At 39.6% G+C, this 16911-nt stretch overlaps 1 protein-coding gene across 2 annotated transcripts in view; it reads left to right on the forward strand.

The window, feature by feature from the left end:
- Positions 1–11582, forward strand: part of waca (WW domain containing adaptor with coiled-coil a) — a 31863-nt gene extending 20281 nt beyond the window's left edge. For both annotated transcript variants that reach the window (XM_008438512.2, XM_017302001.1), the window contains 7 exons: positions 1303–1557; positions 3903–4025; positions 4132–4280; positions 5225–5349; positions 8779–8971; positions 9917–10044; positions 10121–11582. In XM_008438512.2, coding sequence (XP_008436734.1) covers positions 1303–1557; positions 3903–4025; positions 4132–4280; positions 5225–5349; positions 8779–8971; positions 9917–10044; positions 10121–10190 — 1043 coding nt within the window. In that variant the 3' untranslated portion in view covers positions 10191–11582. The remainder of the gene's footprint in view (positions 1–1302; positions 1558–3902; positions 4026–4131; positions 4281–5224; positions 5350–8778; positions 8972–9916; positions 10045–10120) is intronic.
- The last annotated feature ends 5329 nt before the right edge of the window (positions 11583–16911 follow it).

Here is a 16911-nt window from a genome sequence, read left to right on the forward strand (position 1 = left end):
GTGAAGTTCATGTTATGTTAGGACAGGAGATGTTTCCATCCCTGAAATTATGATGCATAGAATTATATATCTAAGTCTAAACTATGTTACAGAATAAACGCAATAAAAACATGTTTTATCTGTGGCATATGATCATATGATCGGTACACTTAATGATATTAGTGATTAGGTAATGCATTCAGCGAGTACTTTTACTTTTAATACTTAAGTATTTTTAAAAACCAGTACTTTTTTACTTTTACTTAAGTAAAATGTTAATGTGGTACTTTGACTTTTACTTGAGTACATTTTTGTCTGTGTATTTGTACTTTAAGTACATTTTTTGAGTACTTTCTCCACCACTGATTATATGTCACAACGGGTGATTATATACCATCCGATATGTCCATATGTCCACACTGTCCTTTTTAAGTTGCTCTTAAACGTCAGTGTGTCGGTTTAAGCGTTAGCCTCTGGGCTCTTCTTGTTCTCCTGCCTCTGAGCCCAAACTCCTCATAACTGTCTCAGAACAGAACTTTAGCCTTCACCTTCTCAACTAAACTGTCCCAGAGGCTCGTTCTGAGGTCGCTCCAGCTGCAGCTGACTGTCTCTGTCTTGGTGGTTCAGGTGAGCCTCTGTAAGCAAGAAGAACAGGCTGGTTGTGTTTCTGAGGCAACAACTTGGCTAAAAGTCAGACTGCTTGTATTGACCTTGAATAGTGTTGTTGAAGAAGTTCTATTCTTACTGTGGAGTCTCAACGATTTTAATGGGGCAGTATTATATAACAAATGGGTTTTTTAAGCTTTACATCATGTTAAGCTCAAAAACATGATGAGCTTGGAGCGTTGTATAGATTTTTTCTTTTTCATGCATGTTTGAGAAATCCTTTAATCTCCCATAGCAACCATTCAAATGTTCAAAGCACCTTAGTGGACCTAGAACCATGTTTGAGGCTTCTTTGACCAGCAATTGGCAAACACCTGATGGAAAGAAAAAATGTTGTTAAAGGGTTAATAGAGGAACCATGTTGTAATGACTTCCTGAAGGCGGAGTTTCAGAAAGAGCAGGAGCTTCTTAAAGAGACAGAGACCCAATTTCAAGGCGTTTACTTATGAAGTCAAATTTCTTTTGAGTTATGTTTCATATATACAACATTTTTATAACTTAGTTATTTGATTATGCTATAAAATGATACTATGTGGTGGTGCTGGTGTTGTTCCCTTAGCACCACCAGCACCACTTCAACTGAAGTCTTCCAGTCTCTAGCTGTGTGGATCAACAGACGGTGGCCTGAACCAGACTCCTCCCCTTCTCTCCAAACAGAGTCGACTCAGGTGGAGAAGCCCTCAGCGGCTCTTCCCAGCCAGTCGCAGTCATCCTCCTCGGGTGTAGGGAGCGTGAACCCTTCATCGGCGCCACCGGGCTCGTCAGCGTCCACCGTGCCCGTCTCCCCAGTCCTTCAGTCCTCCACACCCCCCATCCTCCAGGACCCCAACCTGCTCCGCCAGCTTCTCCCAGCGCTTCAGACAGCCCTGCAGCTCAATAACGCCAGCGTGGACATGGCAAAAATCAACGAGGGTAAGAGAGAAGTTACAGCTTGACGATGCAATTTTATGTTATGTCGTTTAGCCTGTGTTTGCAAAACGTTTCCTGTGATGCTTTTTGCTTTGCAAGTGGAAGAATAGCATGTTTAAAACATTAGTTTTCACCCTGGAGTTAACACCACTGCCTTCTATCTAACTTGAAATAATGTGTGTTATAAAGCTTGTGTATTTGATGTCTTAAATGAGAAAAGCTCACTGGTGTGGCATGTTTGATTCAGTTAGAAACAGGCTGATTCTTAGCGCTTCGAAATTGTTTGGTGAGCAATTTAATCAAGCATTTAATGAGGAGTGAGTGATTTAGTTTTACGCTTTTTATAACTTCCTGTTCAAGCTCAGTGACTCCTGTGATTGGTTGAAATGTGGCTAGAATAAGAGAGTTTAACAAGTCAAATGAAATCCATTGAAAATGTGCCACATAGTGCAGCTTGGTAGTGTGTGAATGAGAAGAAATCGTAGTTTTCCCAACTAATGGAAGTGATTTTTCTCAGTAAGTTTGAAAAGTACAACATAATTCATTATTATTGTTATATGAAAACAGTGAGTGAATAGAATGAGAGCCGTCCTCATCGAACTGAGTAGCTTTCTTAAAGAAGGGTTGATCTGGGTGGGAGTTGTTTCCTGTCCTCGTTGATCCCCTGATTCAGCTTGTTTTCATGCCTAAAGGAACAGTTACCGTTCCAAGATGTTTATTCTCTGTAAATAACATAAACCACTGTCAGCCTTTGCTTGGTGGCATTATGGCTTCTCAATTTGCTCATAAGGGAAACTTTATTTTGACCTTTAAATTTCAGGATTTCCCCCCAGAAAACTTGCTAATCCTGGTGGTAGAGGCATTGGGCCAGTCCACCAGCAGCCTGCCATGTTTTTGTGTTGATGCTTAAAGTTGACAGGAAATTTGACTTTGTAATTGTGTTACTATTGACAATACTAATCCTAATTAATCAGCCCAGGGATCATAAGACAAACTATGTGATGTGGTCACATTTAAAAGTTAAAAAATAAAATAAAACATGAAGTAGGAGGAATGAGCATATTTTTATAAATATTCTTTGGGGACAAAACTTATTGCATTAAGTTTTCTTGTGTTTTTCTAAATCCTACTGTTTGGTAGGATTTACAAAATAACGTCACAAACATGGTAAATTGTTGTGACATTATCAGTTCATTTCCGTAATAACGCTTGCTGTTTTTGTGTTGGCTGGGATTAGTTGTTGTTTTTCCAAGTGAATGAATGTGGATTTGTAAAGAATAACTCTGGATGAAAAGGACCCGTCTGTGATTGGCTGCTGGTGTGATTTATCAGTCTGCCAGAACAGACACATTGAGTGAGCGTGTTGAGATGGAAACACACCTGCCACACATTATTCCTTATTAACAAAGATCTATGCGCTCACATCAGTCTCACTGCTCACTCAGCGCAAATCTTTAAAAGCTGAACAAATCTGGGCCTTTATAGTTGCGTTTAACTTGTGTGAACCTCTAAAACGCTCGACACGTTTTCTACATGCTATAAACCTAGCTTTTCCTTGCTTTTTTAATCACTGGCACCGCTGTATATAGAAAAAGTAAATAATTAACAACAATTAGCCAGAAGCTGGTTATAATTTGCATGGCAGTGGAAGTGAAGTCTGTTGGGCCCAATGGGTGAGATTTTTACTGTGTATTATTTAAAATGAGCAACTTGAGGACAAGTCAGTTGCTGAAAGTAGTGTGTTTAGCATCCTGCAGAGGAGCTTCAACGATCATCCGCAGCGTATTTTATTATCCAGGAGCTTTTGTGTTGTAGTTTATCTCATTTGTATTTAAATAACAGAGGGGATAAATCACAGACCTGCGGAACCCCTGTGTTTAAGACATGACACTGGGAATAAATGTTAACGCAATCTCATTGTGATCAGTCTTTTTAAAAAAAAAATACAAAAAAAAAACTATAATCAGAATTATAAAATTACTACTTGCATTCATGTTTTTTTCCTTTTTTGAACACTTTAAAAGAACGTGGGTTTGAATTGTGTGAAAAGCAGATGACCAGTCCATGAAAATGCTGCTCACATCTATCTAAATGACCACAGACCTTATCCGGAACAGTGACAGCAGCACTGAGAACATTTCCTTATTGCAGATTTGGTCTGTTGGGGAGACTTTTACTGCCAAATTTTGATGTATATTTTTAGCAGCTGAGATATTGAAGTTCACAAAGTGTAGCGGCGACATTATTATAAAAGAGATGAGAAAACTTGGTCACAATTTTCTTAAATTGGTTCAAAAACTAACCCATCACCAACATGTTTTGTGGTTTTTCTTTCTTTGTTTCTGTAGTTCTCACAGCTGCTGTCACACAAGCGTCATTACAGTCGATGCTCCACAAGATCCTCACAGCTGGACCGTCGGCTTTCAACATCACTACTATCCTCTCCCAAGCTGCTCAGCTTTCCAACCAAGGTGAAGGAAGTTGAACGTCAACTGAAATGAAGCGCCGTGCTTCCAGTTCTTGTTTTTGCACCGTCGGCTCGTTGCGGGTCCCTTACGGTTTTGTTTCTCCCAAAAGCTCAACAATCAAATCAGTCACCGATGTCTTTAACGTCAGACGCCTCATCGCCGAGATCCTACGTGTCGCCCAGGATCAGCACGCCGCAGACAAACGTCGGCCCTTTAAAGTCTCACCTCAGTGCACAGCCCGTCATCTCACAACCAAAAGTAGGAATGCACATAGTTTTTTGTTTTTTTTACTTCCGATACTCGTATGAGGTTTAGATTTGCCGATACCTACAGTATATACAGCAGTTCAGTGCTAAATTGACTTGAAATGTTTTTTTGTTTTTTTTTAACAGACAGAAATGTGTTGAATTACAAGTTTATTTGATAACTCTGCTCCAGTACAGCACACTTCAGTACACCAATAGCTTCATAAGCCAGCTAGCTTGGTCAAACATGTAAAAACAACAACTTTTAATTTGTGAGTGGAATTAGGAGCAGAACAGCCAATGGAAAATAAATGATAAAGAAACTGAAACTGACTAAATAATGGATTGACTACGTTGGTCCAACATGGAAAAATAAACTGCAACAAACCTTTCAAATGATTCAGAAAACGCAATTAGGAATTTTGAATATAATGTAAAATAAATAATAAAGCATGATGTTGCTCAGATCACAAAACGTAGAATCAAACTGACTAGATCTGCCCTCATGGGTCAGGCAAAATCTAGATTTTTGTTTTTTTTTCTATATCGGACTGATACAGATATTATCGTATCGGTGCATCTTTAAAAGTAAGTCACTAAAACATCACTTTTTTATGCCTTTTCATAAGTTTCATTTGTTTTTAAATACAAAAACCAATAATAATAATAATAATAATAACACATCACAGTTACTCAGTGCTTTATAGGACACTCAAAAGTGCTATTTTTTATCTTGGCTTTACAAGAAATAAAAATAGTGATGTGATTATGCAAAGTGGCATTTAGCAGAAACAAGAGAGCATGTGTTTGCTGGGAGCTAACCACACCACAGAGTGATCTGATGTTCTGTTCAGGTAGAGCACCAGTGACACCAGCTGATCCCAGTGATGTTAAAGAGCCTTGACTGGAGCGGGTCGGTGTTTTTTGCTGACGCAGCGTTTCCAACTTGCGTTTCAGGTGAGCACGCCAGTGGTGAAGCAGCCGCCTCATTCCCAGCCTACATCTCAACAGTCGCTGTCCAGCGAGAAGCCGCACGGTCACGACGCCACCACGGCCTCCCCACGCACACTTCAGCGCCAAGGGTCAGTACCGACACTTCCAAACTCAGCTGGTTGACCCCTGACCTTAGCTCACTTACTGCCTGTTGCGCTCCTGCTCCTACCTCCAGTGGCAGGGCTGTTTGAGCTCATCCAGTGTCTCAATGTGTTCTGTTGTTGCACCACCTGCTGGTCATCAGTGGAACAAAGAGAAGCTGCTTTGTTTTGATTGCCTGGACTCTTCTGCAGCGCCACATCAGAGCTGCTGCTTCTGCTTATTTACTCTGTTTATTTTATTTCTTTCTTTCTAGAGCCATTACGGATCCCTGTAATCACAGGTCACTAGTTTTATGTGTTAGGCTTGTTGCCATAAATCAATTGAATACATGATCAATTAAAACTAGCTCATTCATTTCCATTTGCATGTAAATGGATGATAAAAGTCTTCAGTCTGGTTCTTTGGTCTCATCTATGCTTTTCTTTAAGGATAATTTTATTTACAGACTTCATAATTCATTATTTCTTGTTTTGCGAATTTTTTTATTTAGGATATTTAAAATGTCTTCGTTGAATGTTAGAAATTAAAGTACTGATCTTTGTGAATGTTTTTTTGTATTATTATCCAATTGCTATTATGTTACTTGAAAATTGTCTCAAAACAATATTATCATTTATCGCAATAACTTCTGGGACAGTTAATCGTCCAGCAAAATTTCTTACGGTGATGGGCCTATGGTGTGTCTGTGTCGCCCTGGCAACCTGACTAGGGTGTACCCCGTTGTTTATCTAAGCCTAATAGTATTTTGTTGTGCAATAGCCAGATTGATCACGGTTGTAATTAGGGCTGTTGTAAACGAATATTTTAGTAATCGAGTAATCTATCGATTATTCTTACGATTAATCGGGTAATCGGATAAAAAAATGTATAAAATAAAATATTGGCAAATCTGCAATAACACCAGTTAGTCCAGATCAGTTCAATATCTCCTTTTTGAGCATCCCTAACAATTAAATGTTTGTGGTTTAGAAAGTTTACTTGTAACAGTAGTTTGCTTTAACCTTTAGAAAAGTTATACTAAGATATTAAATTATATTCAAATAATAAAGTGGCAGGCTCACAAATATGCTTATAAAAATGTCTATACTCCAGCTTTTAGTTTATGTATTTATCTTCAGTGAGTAATACACATACACGTAAAAGAACTAAGTAAACAACTCATTTAACATTTTATTGATAATAACAATGCAATAACATTAAACCTCCAGTAAAGTTTCAAATCAGTAGTACAGCAAATCTCTTGCTTTTTTGTTCTAAAGTTCAAACAGAAAAGATAAATAAAGAAAATACTTGATTTAAAAATAAAACAAGTTTAGACAAAATAGTAAATACTGCATTTTATACAATATATTTTAAGTCTAAGGTGCAACAAATACAGAATTACTACAAAATATTAATAAAAAATTTCTAATTCATACATAACAGTAGTGAGAAGAAAAAAAATTGCAACTTTTCAGGATGGAAAGACACCAATAAATAAATGCTTTTCAGCTTATGCCTGTAATCTGTTGCTGCGTATTTTTATTAACAAACTTACATTAAGTCCTGCATAATTTCTCTCAGTTCCACCCTCACATACATTTTACACTACACCCGGTTAAGTAACCGCTATGTTTAAGCGGTAGATGTAACGTTAGCAAAATAATGTGCCTCAATTTACATCTATAACATGGCAGATTATCACACAACGTAGTTAGCAGAGAACATAAACGTTACCTGTTGGCAACCGTGTACGAGTTGGATGCATGTAGCGGGTGTTTTCTCTTGAGATGCTGCAACATTGATGTCGTGCTGTTGTGGTACGCCAATTCTGCTTTGCAGTGGATGCATTGCGCTGTGTTGTCCTTTCTGTTTAGCCTAAAATGTTCCCAAACTTTTGACATTTTTTGTCGCTTTCGGGGTTCTCCTTCTGAGCATTCTCCGGTTCCCTCCATAGCTACAAACTTAGCACATGTGCTCCAGGCGCTAACGGAAGTGGTAGCGTTGTGCAACACAAAAACCCTCCAGCTAGACCAGTGTGCTGCGTATTTAACAGCATTGCTTATTACAATACAATAAATTTAGCGAAGCTTCGAGGCAGATAAATTTCCTCGAGGATTTTTTGTAATCGAGTTACTCGATGAATCGTTTCAGCCCTAGTTGTAAATGGAATCCATAATAAGACAATTGATTTCCCATACCATTACTTTCTGTCTTTTATTAACTCTATTTTTTAGTTCTGTTTACTTTGTTTCTAGCTTCGGAGCTGAAAGCATAGTTTTTTTCATGCAGAGACATTTCTAAATGCATGGATGTTTGTTCTTAAAGCTGTAGTTGTGCTGAGTGATACTAGCAGACACCTGGTTCATCAGTGTAGCATCGCTGTTTTTACCGTCTTTGCATGAGCTCACCTGCTCCACAGTAGCAGCCTGCTGCATGCACTTTACATCGTCTGTGCTGAATTATTTCAATCTCTAGCTCCACATTAATCTTCTAAACTATTTCTAAAGCCAAAGAATCAAACTGTGCCGTTTTTCTAGATATATTTTGAATTTACAAATAAAGGTGGTTGCTGCCCATGAATCTGGAAAGAGCTTAAGATCTGTTTATCTCCTAACGGGACATTTTACAGTGTTTTACAATAAGATGTTGACTCATCTTTAATTCTACATGTGTATGAGTTACTGATAAAATTTAGCAATTAATATTCTCAAAATCAGAAATTTTTACAAAAGGACAGCTCTGCTGCCTTTTTTGCCTCTACATTCTCACAGATCAGGGTTTTAAATCGGTTTGAAGTTCTGAAGCTAGACGATCATAAAAACTTTGATTCTTATGTGACTGAACTTTTACAAAGAAACCAAAAGATCAGAAACTACAAACAGGATTTTAGGTCTGGATTTTATAGTGGTTCTAATCTTTGTTCAAATATGAAATGTTAAATTTGTTGGGGGGGGTTAACTTCACCTCTGAAGCCAACTACACACGTTTGCAGAATTTTGTAAAATCTGACGGATGGTTTTAGAAATTAGTTTTCTAAAACAAAATTTTAAAGTGAGAAATCTGCAGAAACTGTGGTTTAAAAAAAGGAGGAGCAGAGGATTTTACTTTGATCTTTGAAGTTAAAACATGAGAAACAAAAGCAAACTATTACATAAAATGTAAAATAATTGATAATGTAGCAGTTCTCCCTATTCCACAGCATCAAACTATGCAGTTTGCAGTACAAGGATCTTTTTTTTTTTTTTAACCCACAGCTTTTCCCTCTTTGGTAATTTCAGATTGTGTGTAAACATCAAATCAAATTCTTATCTTCAGTACTTAGCAGAAATCTCCTCCCGAAACTTAATGACAACTTTGTCTTCTGAATAAAACCTGCAGGAGGTTTTGAGGGACACATTTCTTAAACGTTTTCCGTTTTCTCTTGTGAACCGCAGCAGTCAGAGGAGTCCCTCTCCTGGACCCAACCACGTCGGCTCCGGCAGCAACGCCTCCACCGCGGCCTCGGCTCCCCCCGGCGCCTCGGCGGTGCGGCCCTCCTGCTCCCTGACCCCCACGCTGGCCACTCACTTTAATGAGAACCTTATCAAACACGTGCAGGGGTGGCCTGCAGAACATGCAGAGAAGCAGGTCAGGACCTCCCGAAATCTTTTTTTTTTTCCCCTTTTTTTTTTACATTTCACAACCTAAAACATTTCAACTAAAATTATACCTCCAATTTTTTTCTTTGTATAGCACCTTTTTAAACAAATATTACAAAGTTCTCTGCATTAAAAAAATAGATTAAAACATTAGAAATTACACAAAAACAAAAATTATACCAAATCATTTAAAATACACAACATTGTAAAGCAAATTGAAATAGTAAAAATACAAAAGAAATTCAAATATTAATAGCCTTATTTTGAAAGTAAGTTTTAATTAATGATTTAAAAGGAGGCAGTCAAGACCCCAGTCTAATATTTAGAGGAAGAGCATTCACCAATTTTAGTAATGTTCTCAAAATGTTGACCTGGGGTCCAAACGCCATTAACTCAGATTTATCGTTATTGAGTAACAGATAATTATCAATCATCTGGGTCTTGATGTCTAAAAGAGGCAGGGTAAGTTTAAAAGTAGAGAGCTGTGATGGGTTGACAGCCAAATAAATCTGGGAATCATCTGCATAAAAATGAAGAGACATTGAATTCAGGGTTTCTCCTAGAAAACTTGCTAAGCCTGGTGGTGGCATCCAGCAGCTTACCATGTTTTTGAGTTAAACTGAAGTTATTTCAAAATTTCACCAGGTATTAGGTTCTGTTGATGTCTTTCAAAGAACACAAACGCCAACTATAAAGTCTTCAAAAAAAAAAAAAAAAGACAAACATTAAAAAGAATTAAACAAACAAAGCTTAGCTTGGTGGGGTCTCAAGTAAAGCCTGGTGGGCCGCCAGGCTGATAAAACACTGGGGTAAACCATAGAATTCATGGATAACCTGATCAAGTGGCAGCATGTGTAAATGAAAAATAGTAGTGGCCCTGGAACGGCCCCTTGGGGAACACCAACAAGCTGACCTTTGGCGTGAACTCTTCCAGGCGTCCAGGCTACGTGAAGAGGCCCACAGCATGGGCAGCATCTGCATGTCTGAGAATTGCACTGAGCTCAAGAATCTGCGCTCGTTGGTCAGAGTCTGTGAAATCCAAGCTACGCTGCGGGAGCAGAGGTGAGCCAGCCGCTCGCCCTCGGTCACAACTCGGTCAAAACATCCACATGTCTAACTCTCTCCTCTCTCCCCTCAGGATATTGTTTTTGAGGCAGCAAATCAAAGAACTTGAAAAGTTGAAGAATCAAAATTCCTTCATGGTCTGAGAACTTTGGGGTCGAGAGTTTTGTTTTTGGGGGGAAGGGGAAAACCCATTGCACATAGTTGAAAGCTGGAAAGAAAGCAGTTGTTTGGTTCCTCTTGAACCCAGTCTTAACACACACATAAACACACACACACACACACACACACTCTCTCAGAGGAGTTTGAGTCGGGTTGGTTTGGACCGTTGGACTGGGAGACCTGAAAGGGAGAACCGAGGAGCTGTTGTTGGAGGAGGAGGGTTGATTTACAAGACTCTGGTTTTGTAAAAACGCTTGGTGGGGGAGGGTGGAAAAAAAATGTAGATTTCTTGTAGATGTTATTATCTATGTTGTAAATATGTTTTGTAGATTGAAGCCATGGAAAGCCATGCCTATCAAAGCTTTTCGGACATCCAGACTAATCAACGCCTCGACGCCTCCGGTCCTTCACGTTAACTCATCTGCAGATCTCTGGCTTCACTCTCACTTCACAAGATCTCTGAACCATTGAGTCAGCTGGTGTGTGTGCGTGTGTGCGTGCGTGCGTGTGTGTGTGTGTGTGTGTGTGTGTGTGTGTGTGTGTGTGGCTGGCCTGCAGGCTGACTTGAAGGTGTTGGAGGCATGGAATCAACCAGAACAATCTCTTCAGCCCGTCAAATCTCGGTAAACTCGCCCGTTCCCTCCAGCCTCCCTGAGTGTAGGGGTTCTGTCATGTGCAGGCGTGGCAGACTTCCACCTGCTCCCAATGCTTCAGTGATCTGCTAGCAGCTTCTGGTGGCCCTGCATTACCCAGTCTGAAAAAAAAAAAAAAAAAAAATCAGTGCCTGGTGGTTGGTGAAGTGAGTGATTATTTAAAAAAAAAAAATACAAAAAGGAAAAAAAAACAAATCCATCGTGGGATGTGATGGCGTGCTGCTTTGGACCATTCCCGGTAACCTCCACCACCCCGCCCTGGCTTCCTGACCCACTCGCCCACCTACCTGCCCGCCACGCCTCTTTCTCTGACACATCCCACCTTTCTGTGTTGTGCTTTACTTTCTTCTCCTTTGGGTTCCCACTGTTTTTCTGTTCCTCTCTTCCCCCTCCCATACCTCTGACTTTTCAAGTTGAGGGTTGTACCTCTTGTTTTTTTTCATTCCTTTGTACAGTTGCTAACATAACGGTGGAGTTTTAAGAGAGACGGAATTAAAAAAAAAAAAAAAAGGTTTTATTTATAAGAGTTGTAGTGACGAGCGGAAAATCACAATGATAGCCACACATTTTCACCAACGCCCCGGTCGAGGAGCGGTAGGACGGCCTCAGCAGGTCCAGGGTGGGTGCATGTGGAGCACCTCTTCAGTCAGCGCAGGGCAACAAGAGGTCAAAGCTCAAATGTGAAATGAAATGTACGTATTGTAATAAACATGTTAAACTAAAGCTTGTCGTGTATGTTTTATTGGTGCCTGGTTGAAGAGCTTTTCTGTGATGCCATCAGGTCAGCGAGAGACACTTGGGAGTTCACTTCTTTGCCATCTGTAAATATGGAGCTGGGTCCTGAACAGCTTCTCTTAAAGGGGCAGTATTGTGCATCGTCCAGCCATGTATAATTTTATAGCACTACCAAGTAACTTGCCTGTAGTTGCTATAAAAATGCTGTGTATATAAAATATGACTAATTAAATCTTACTTATTGGGCCTGTCTCCTTAGAAACTCCTTTTTTTTCCTTTTTTTTTACTTCGCCTTCAGGAAGTTATCACATCTCTTATTAACCCTTTAACGTTTTTACCAGCGGTGCACTGAGTAGTTCCTGGTATACTAAGCTCGGCATATATGTAGTTCCTCCAGGTGTTTGCTAGTTGCTGCTGGCTAGTCTGAAGGAGCTGGGTGGGGGGAGTCACTGGGTAGGGCTGTTCTGAGGCGGAAACTGCAGCTCCCAGGAGGACCTTCGTCCTGGAAGGCGGCGCTCGATCCCACCAAGCCGCCTACAAACCCGAATGGTTGCCAGATGGGGTTTCTCAAACATGAATTAACGAATCAAGGTAACACTCCTGGTATGTTTTTTTTTTAATGAGGGAATAACTTTATAACAGTTTATTTTATATAACGCTGGCCTTTTAATAACACATTCGGAATATACGAGCCGTTGTCGCTTTATGCATCGTTTCCTGATGTAAAGTGACTAATACATTAAAATGTACCTCTCCACCGCAGCGCTGTTACTTCCCACCTGCTTCATAAAGGGGGCAAATCCTCTGGCGACACCTGCTGGTTCTTTACTGAACAGCAGTTTTCCTGAACTGTTGTATCATTTGAGAAAATATTTTTGGTAGATGTTTGCAATAGGACATTTGTTGTAACTTGTTGGAACTACCATTTTACTTATTTTTTTAGATTTTAAGTTAATGAAAAACTTACGCAAAAATGACTGATACGTTTTCTTCCGGATGTTGCTTGTGAAAAACCATGTAAATAAAACAAATGGCATGAAACCAAGCATTTTGAACTGTACAATCTGGCTCCCTCTAGTGGCAAAACATTTAAATTGCAGCAAGAAATTACATCAAGGTTCATTCCTGCCATCCTCCTAAGAAAGTCTTCATTATATATTTCTCATTATTTTGTGTTTTCCGTCCAAAGCCCTAGTCTTTGTTTAAATAACAGTTGAAAGTTGTGGTGGTGTTTAAAGAAAAACTTTTAAAAAATATTTATATTTATTCCCATAGTGGTTGAGTGAAGGAATTTATTATAAAACGATTACATTTGGTCTTTTTAAAATCATAATAATGATCCTGAGCAGCATATTCTCTGCCAGCAGAGGACAGCATTACTGTTTCCTTTCATAAGGGTCTTTCCTTTCGTAGGGCCAACTCAACCCAGCATGTTAATTTTCTTTTTATGTGACCCAAGTCATAAATTAGTTTCTTGTCCTACAGTGTTCTAGAAGAGTCTTCAGTCTGGGTTTCAGTGATTTATTTATTTCCACTGAGAACATTCATTTACAAACAGCCGATAATGGAGTCATAAAAAAAAGCCTTTAAAAGCCTAGTTTGTCTTTAGGTACAGCTGCCTGAAGGGGCTACAATCTTCTGTTTAAATAATTAAATGCAAGTACAAACAGCATGGTAACATCCAGCCATTCTATTGTTCAGGAAGGAGACAGACTCTTTGTCTCCGAGATGAATGTGCTCTGGTGCAAAATGTGAGTATCAACCCAAAAACAAAGGCTAAGTGTGAGTAAGAGAGTGTCATTATCTAGAGCAAAACAAGACGTGCACCAACATGGGCTGAAAGGCTGTGCTGAGAGGAGCCACGACTCTTAAGAGTGGGATGAAAAGGCCTGATTACGTTTTGCAAATTCACATGGAAACAAAGATTAATGATTGGAGACGTGCCCTGTGGTCCAATAGTACAAAATCAAAGTCTTTGGCTAAAATGAGCGTCAATAAATTTGGAGGAAAAACAGGAACCGTGCTAACTGAAGCACAGTGGTGGCAGCTTTGGGTTGTGAGCCGGTTTGCTGTGGGAAGGATAGGAACAACTCATGTGAAAAAAATATGTAGATATGAAACCACATTAGCCAAAAATGTAAAGTTCGAGCACATAACTGTTGTTCACACTGACATTAACCCTAAGAGCTCTGCCAAGTTATGAACAAAGTGGCTCAAGGATACAGTCAGCATTTTTATTGTGGCCATCACAAAGACTTCAGTCCCTTTGTCTCATGGGATTATCAAAACACACAAAAAGAGGAGAAACGCAGCAAACCTGGAAACGGGTTATTTCCGAAACGTAGCCCTCTACAGACAATTAGCTTCCCAAGAACATCACTTTAGGAAATACAGTGATATTGCTGGATGTTGGGCCTGTGGTCAATTATCAAGGCAAAACTGCAGGTACGGTCATGGACAGGAAGTTGACTCTTAAGCTTTTTCCTGCTCTCTTTGTTGACGTAAGGCATTGTGTATTTTTTATTGGTAAAAAGGCTTAGCATTTAAGTTCAATTAGAAATGCAAATTTTAGTCTTTTTTGGATGACAGACGGAAAGAACACAAATCTCCTGCCCAAAAAATGTCAAAGGCAGTCAGTTTTCTATCTCAGTGGGGCGACTTCAGTACGCAGATCTTTTAACCAAATCTGGAACATCAAAGCTGCCAGAGAGGCTCTCTCTCTCTCTCTTTCTTTCTCTTTCTCTCTCTCGCTATAAACCCAGTAGAACTGAACATTTCCCTTTGTTACAGTCAGGAGGGCAAAACTAGATCATGCAGGACGGAGACAGTCTGCCTGTCTGGGACTCTTTGGAGACACTGATATGGCTCAGATCAAAGAGAGGACAGGAAGCACAAGAGGAAGACGTTTCAGGGAGGCCTTTCTGCCCCGGCTGGCCCCTCAGTGACTGCTGCATGGAGATGACCTGGGTGGGACCACGGGGCATAACACATGCAACTCTTCAAATTGTTTGGTTTTTCGGAAATTCAAAGTGAAATTCTCCAAAAGAGCTGTTTTGTCAATAAAAAACTGAGTTGTCTGTCACTCTAAGTTACCACAACAGCATTCCTGCCATGAGGTTGCAAGAGGGGGGGAGGAACTGTTGTCATGCAGATCAGTAACAGGTAACACTTCCAAGTAAGAAAGTGTCTCCTAATGTGTGAAACCAGACGCAACCTGCAGGGGACGATGACTACCTACGAAGAGAGACGCTCACATGAAACCAACCCCACCGGGTGACACTCATCCTCTCAGCAGGAAGAAAACACACCAAGTTAGCATAAGATCAGACGGTGAAATTTGATCAAACGGACCCAGAAATAGTTTTTTTTTTATTTTTAAACCAAACATAAAGTTGAATCAGATGTAAAACTAAAATCCAACCACAAAACGTGTTAAATGTGTCATCTGATGATGGAAAGAGCAGGGTACAACTACAACCTTTATAAAACCGAGTAAGTTGGTTTGAGACAATGACTTGTTCCGAAAACATTTAAACATCATACAGCAGAATATGATGCAGCAGAAAAAAAGGGGAGAACATCATAAAACAGAGAAAAAATAAAATACAACCATATTCATACTGACTAAATATACTTTAATAGTAACTTTAATGGGAAGTCAACAGTTTTTAAAAGCAGATTTAAACGTAAGGTTTTGACAGAGTTGATAATGGTTGATATTGACATGAAGTACTGAGCTTTAGTGTCTTTTTTGTGGAAGTTCAGAACAAAATGAGGTTTGGACAAATTATGTACAAACTCTTGAGACCATCGTAGTGAAGAATTTATTAGGGGGTAAAGCGTGAGTATAAACTTACCAAGATGTGGTTATCCACCTGAAATGACAGAAAATTTCTGAGATTAAATCTAAACATTTTTTTTTTGGTAGAAATCTACTTCTCTTTTTTTCTATTTACTGACACGCTGTCGTAGATCTATCTGGTTGATCTCCAGCGCTTATTTTCAAACAAGTAACCATGACGTGCATCCGTCCAGAGTATGTCCAAGTCCCTGCAGCGTATCCTGAGGAACGGCTGCATCACTCGCTACTTCTGCTGAAAAGGATAACCAGGAAGAAGAGCGGTGGCTCAGCAGTCGGAGACAGAGAGGATGTTTGGGTAAACCGAAGTTGCATGAGTTCAAACTGCCTGCAGTGCAAGCCAGAATATAAACAGATGTTTATCCTTTAAAGTCCTGAAGATAATTATTGTTACTGTCACCACCGGCCACGACAGCATCCATCATGGCTTGGGGGGGTTATTCCAGTCAGTCCCTGGCTCAGACTTGGTAAAATACGTACATCTAAAATAGAACTTGACTGCTTCAGAATCTGTGTTGAAATCTCTGAAAAGTCCCACATCTGTCTTTTGTGACATTGTTGAAACTTCTTAAGTTTTTTTAATATATATTTCTTCGATGTCTTTGAAAAAAAAACCGTTGTATTTTGTAAAATCCTGCTGTGGACATATATATTTCATAATCTGGCTGGGTTTTAATTGTCAGTCTACATTTGTTTGTGAAGGAGGAAAATGCATATTGTGACTGAAAAGGAAAAATCTTGGTACCAGCTGTGGCCACTAGATGGCAGTATTTAGCTAACATCACGTAAGGTCGCACTTGCAGCGCTCGATGTTAAAGGAGCATTTCTAGAAATATTTAGATAAAAATGTAAATACTTACAGTCTAGTATAAACTGATAATTTAACGCCAAATCAAATGTAAACTACCGAATAAATTAATCTTAAGAGCTAAATACAGAGCTCGCACATTAATTAAGGCAGGGGTCTCTTTTTGTATACATCTCTCAACAAATCCTAAAAACAGCGTGAGCTGACATTTTGAACCCGTCTCTTTCCACCTTTACTGCCCTTTGCACGGGATGTAACACCAGCCGTGGAGTGGCGCCTCCGTGGAATTGCACATAATTGCGGTAATTGCAGTGTCGTCTTCTACTTTGCCTGAAGCGAGGATCCTCGTCTTGTTTTCTGAGAGCCACAATAAAGGTTGTTCGACGGTGAAGCATATGGCTCCGGATCAGGGCGGAACCACGATATCACACCTATAGGATGAGGCACAGAGTCATAATGAGACTGATTTCATTACGAAGTAAATGAAAGTTCAAAAAAAAAAAAAAAAAAGGAAGTCCGTATGGTAAGATACAGATGGCGCGTGAGGCTTGATACAGATCTTTCGCCGGTTTGTTTTGCATTGCCGGTTGGTGAAGGGGTAATTATGTGTGTGTGTGTGTGTGTGTGTGTGTGTGTGTGTGTGTGTGTGT

Source organism: Poecilia reticulata, linkage group LG20, assembly GCF_000633615.1.
Source record: "Poecilia reticulata strain Guanapo linkage group LG20, Guppy_female_1.0+MT, whole genome shotgun sequence".
NCBI classification, from domain to species: domain Eukaryota; kingdom Metazoa; phylum Chordata; class Actinopteri; order Cyprinodontiformes; family Poeciliidae; genus Poecilia; species Poecilia reticulata.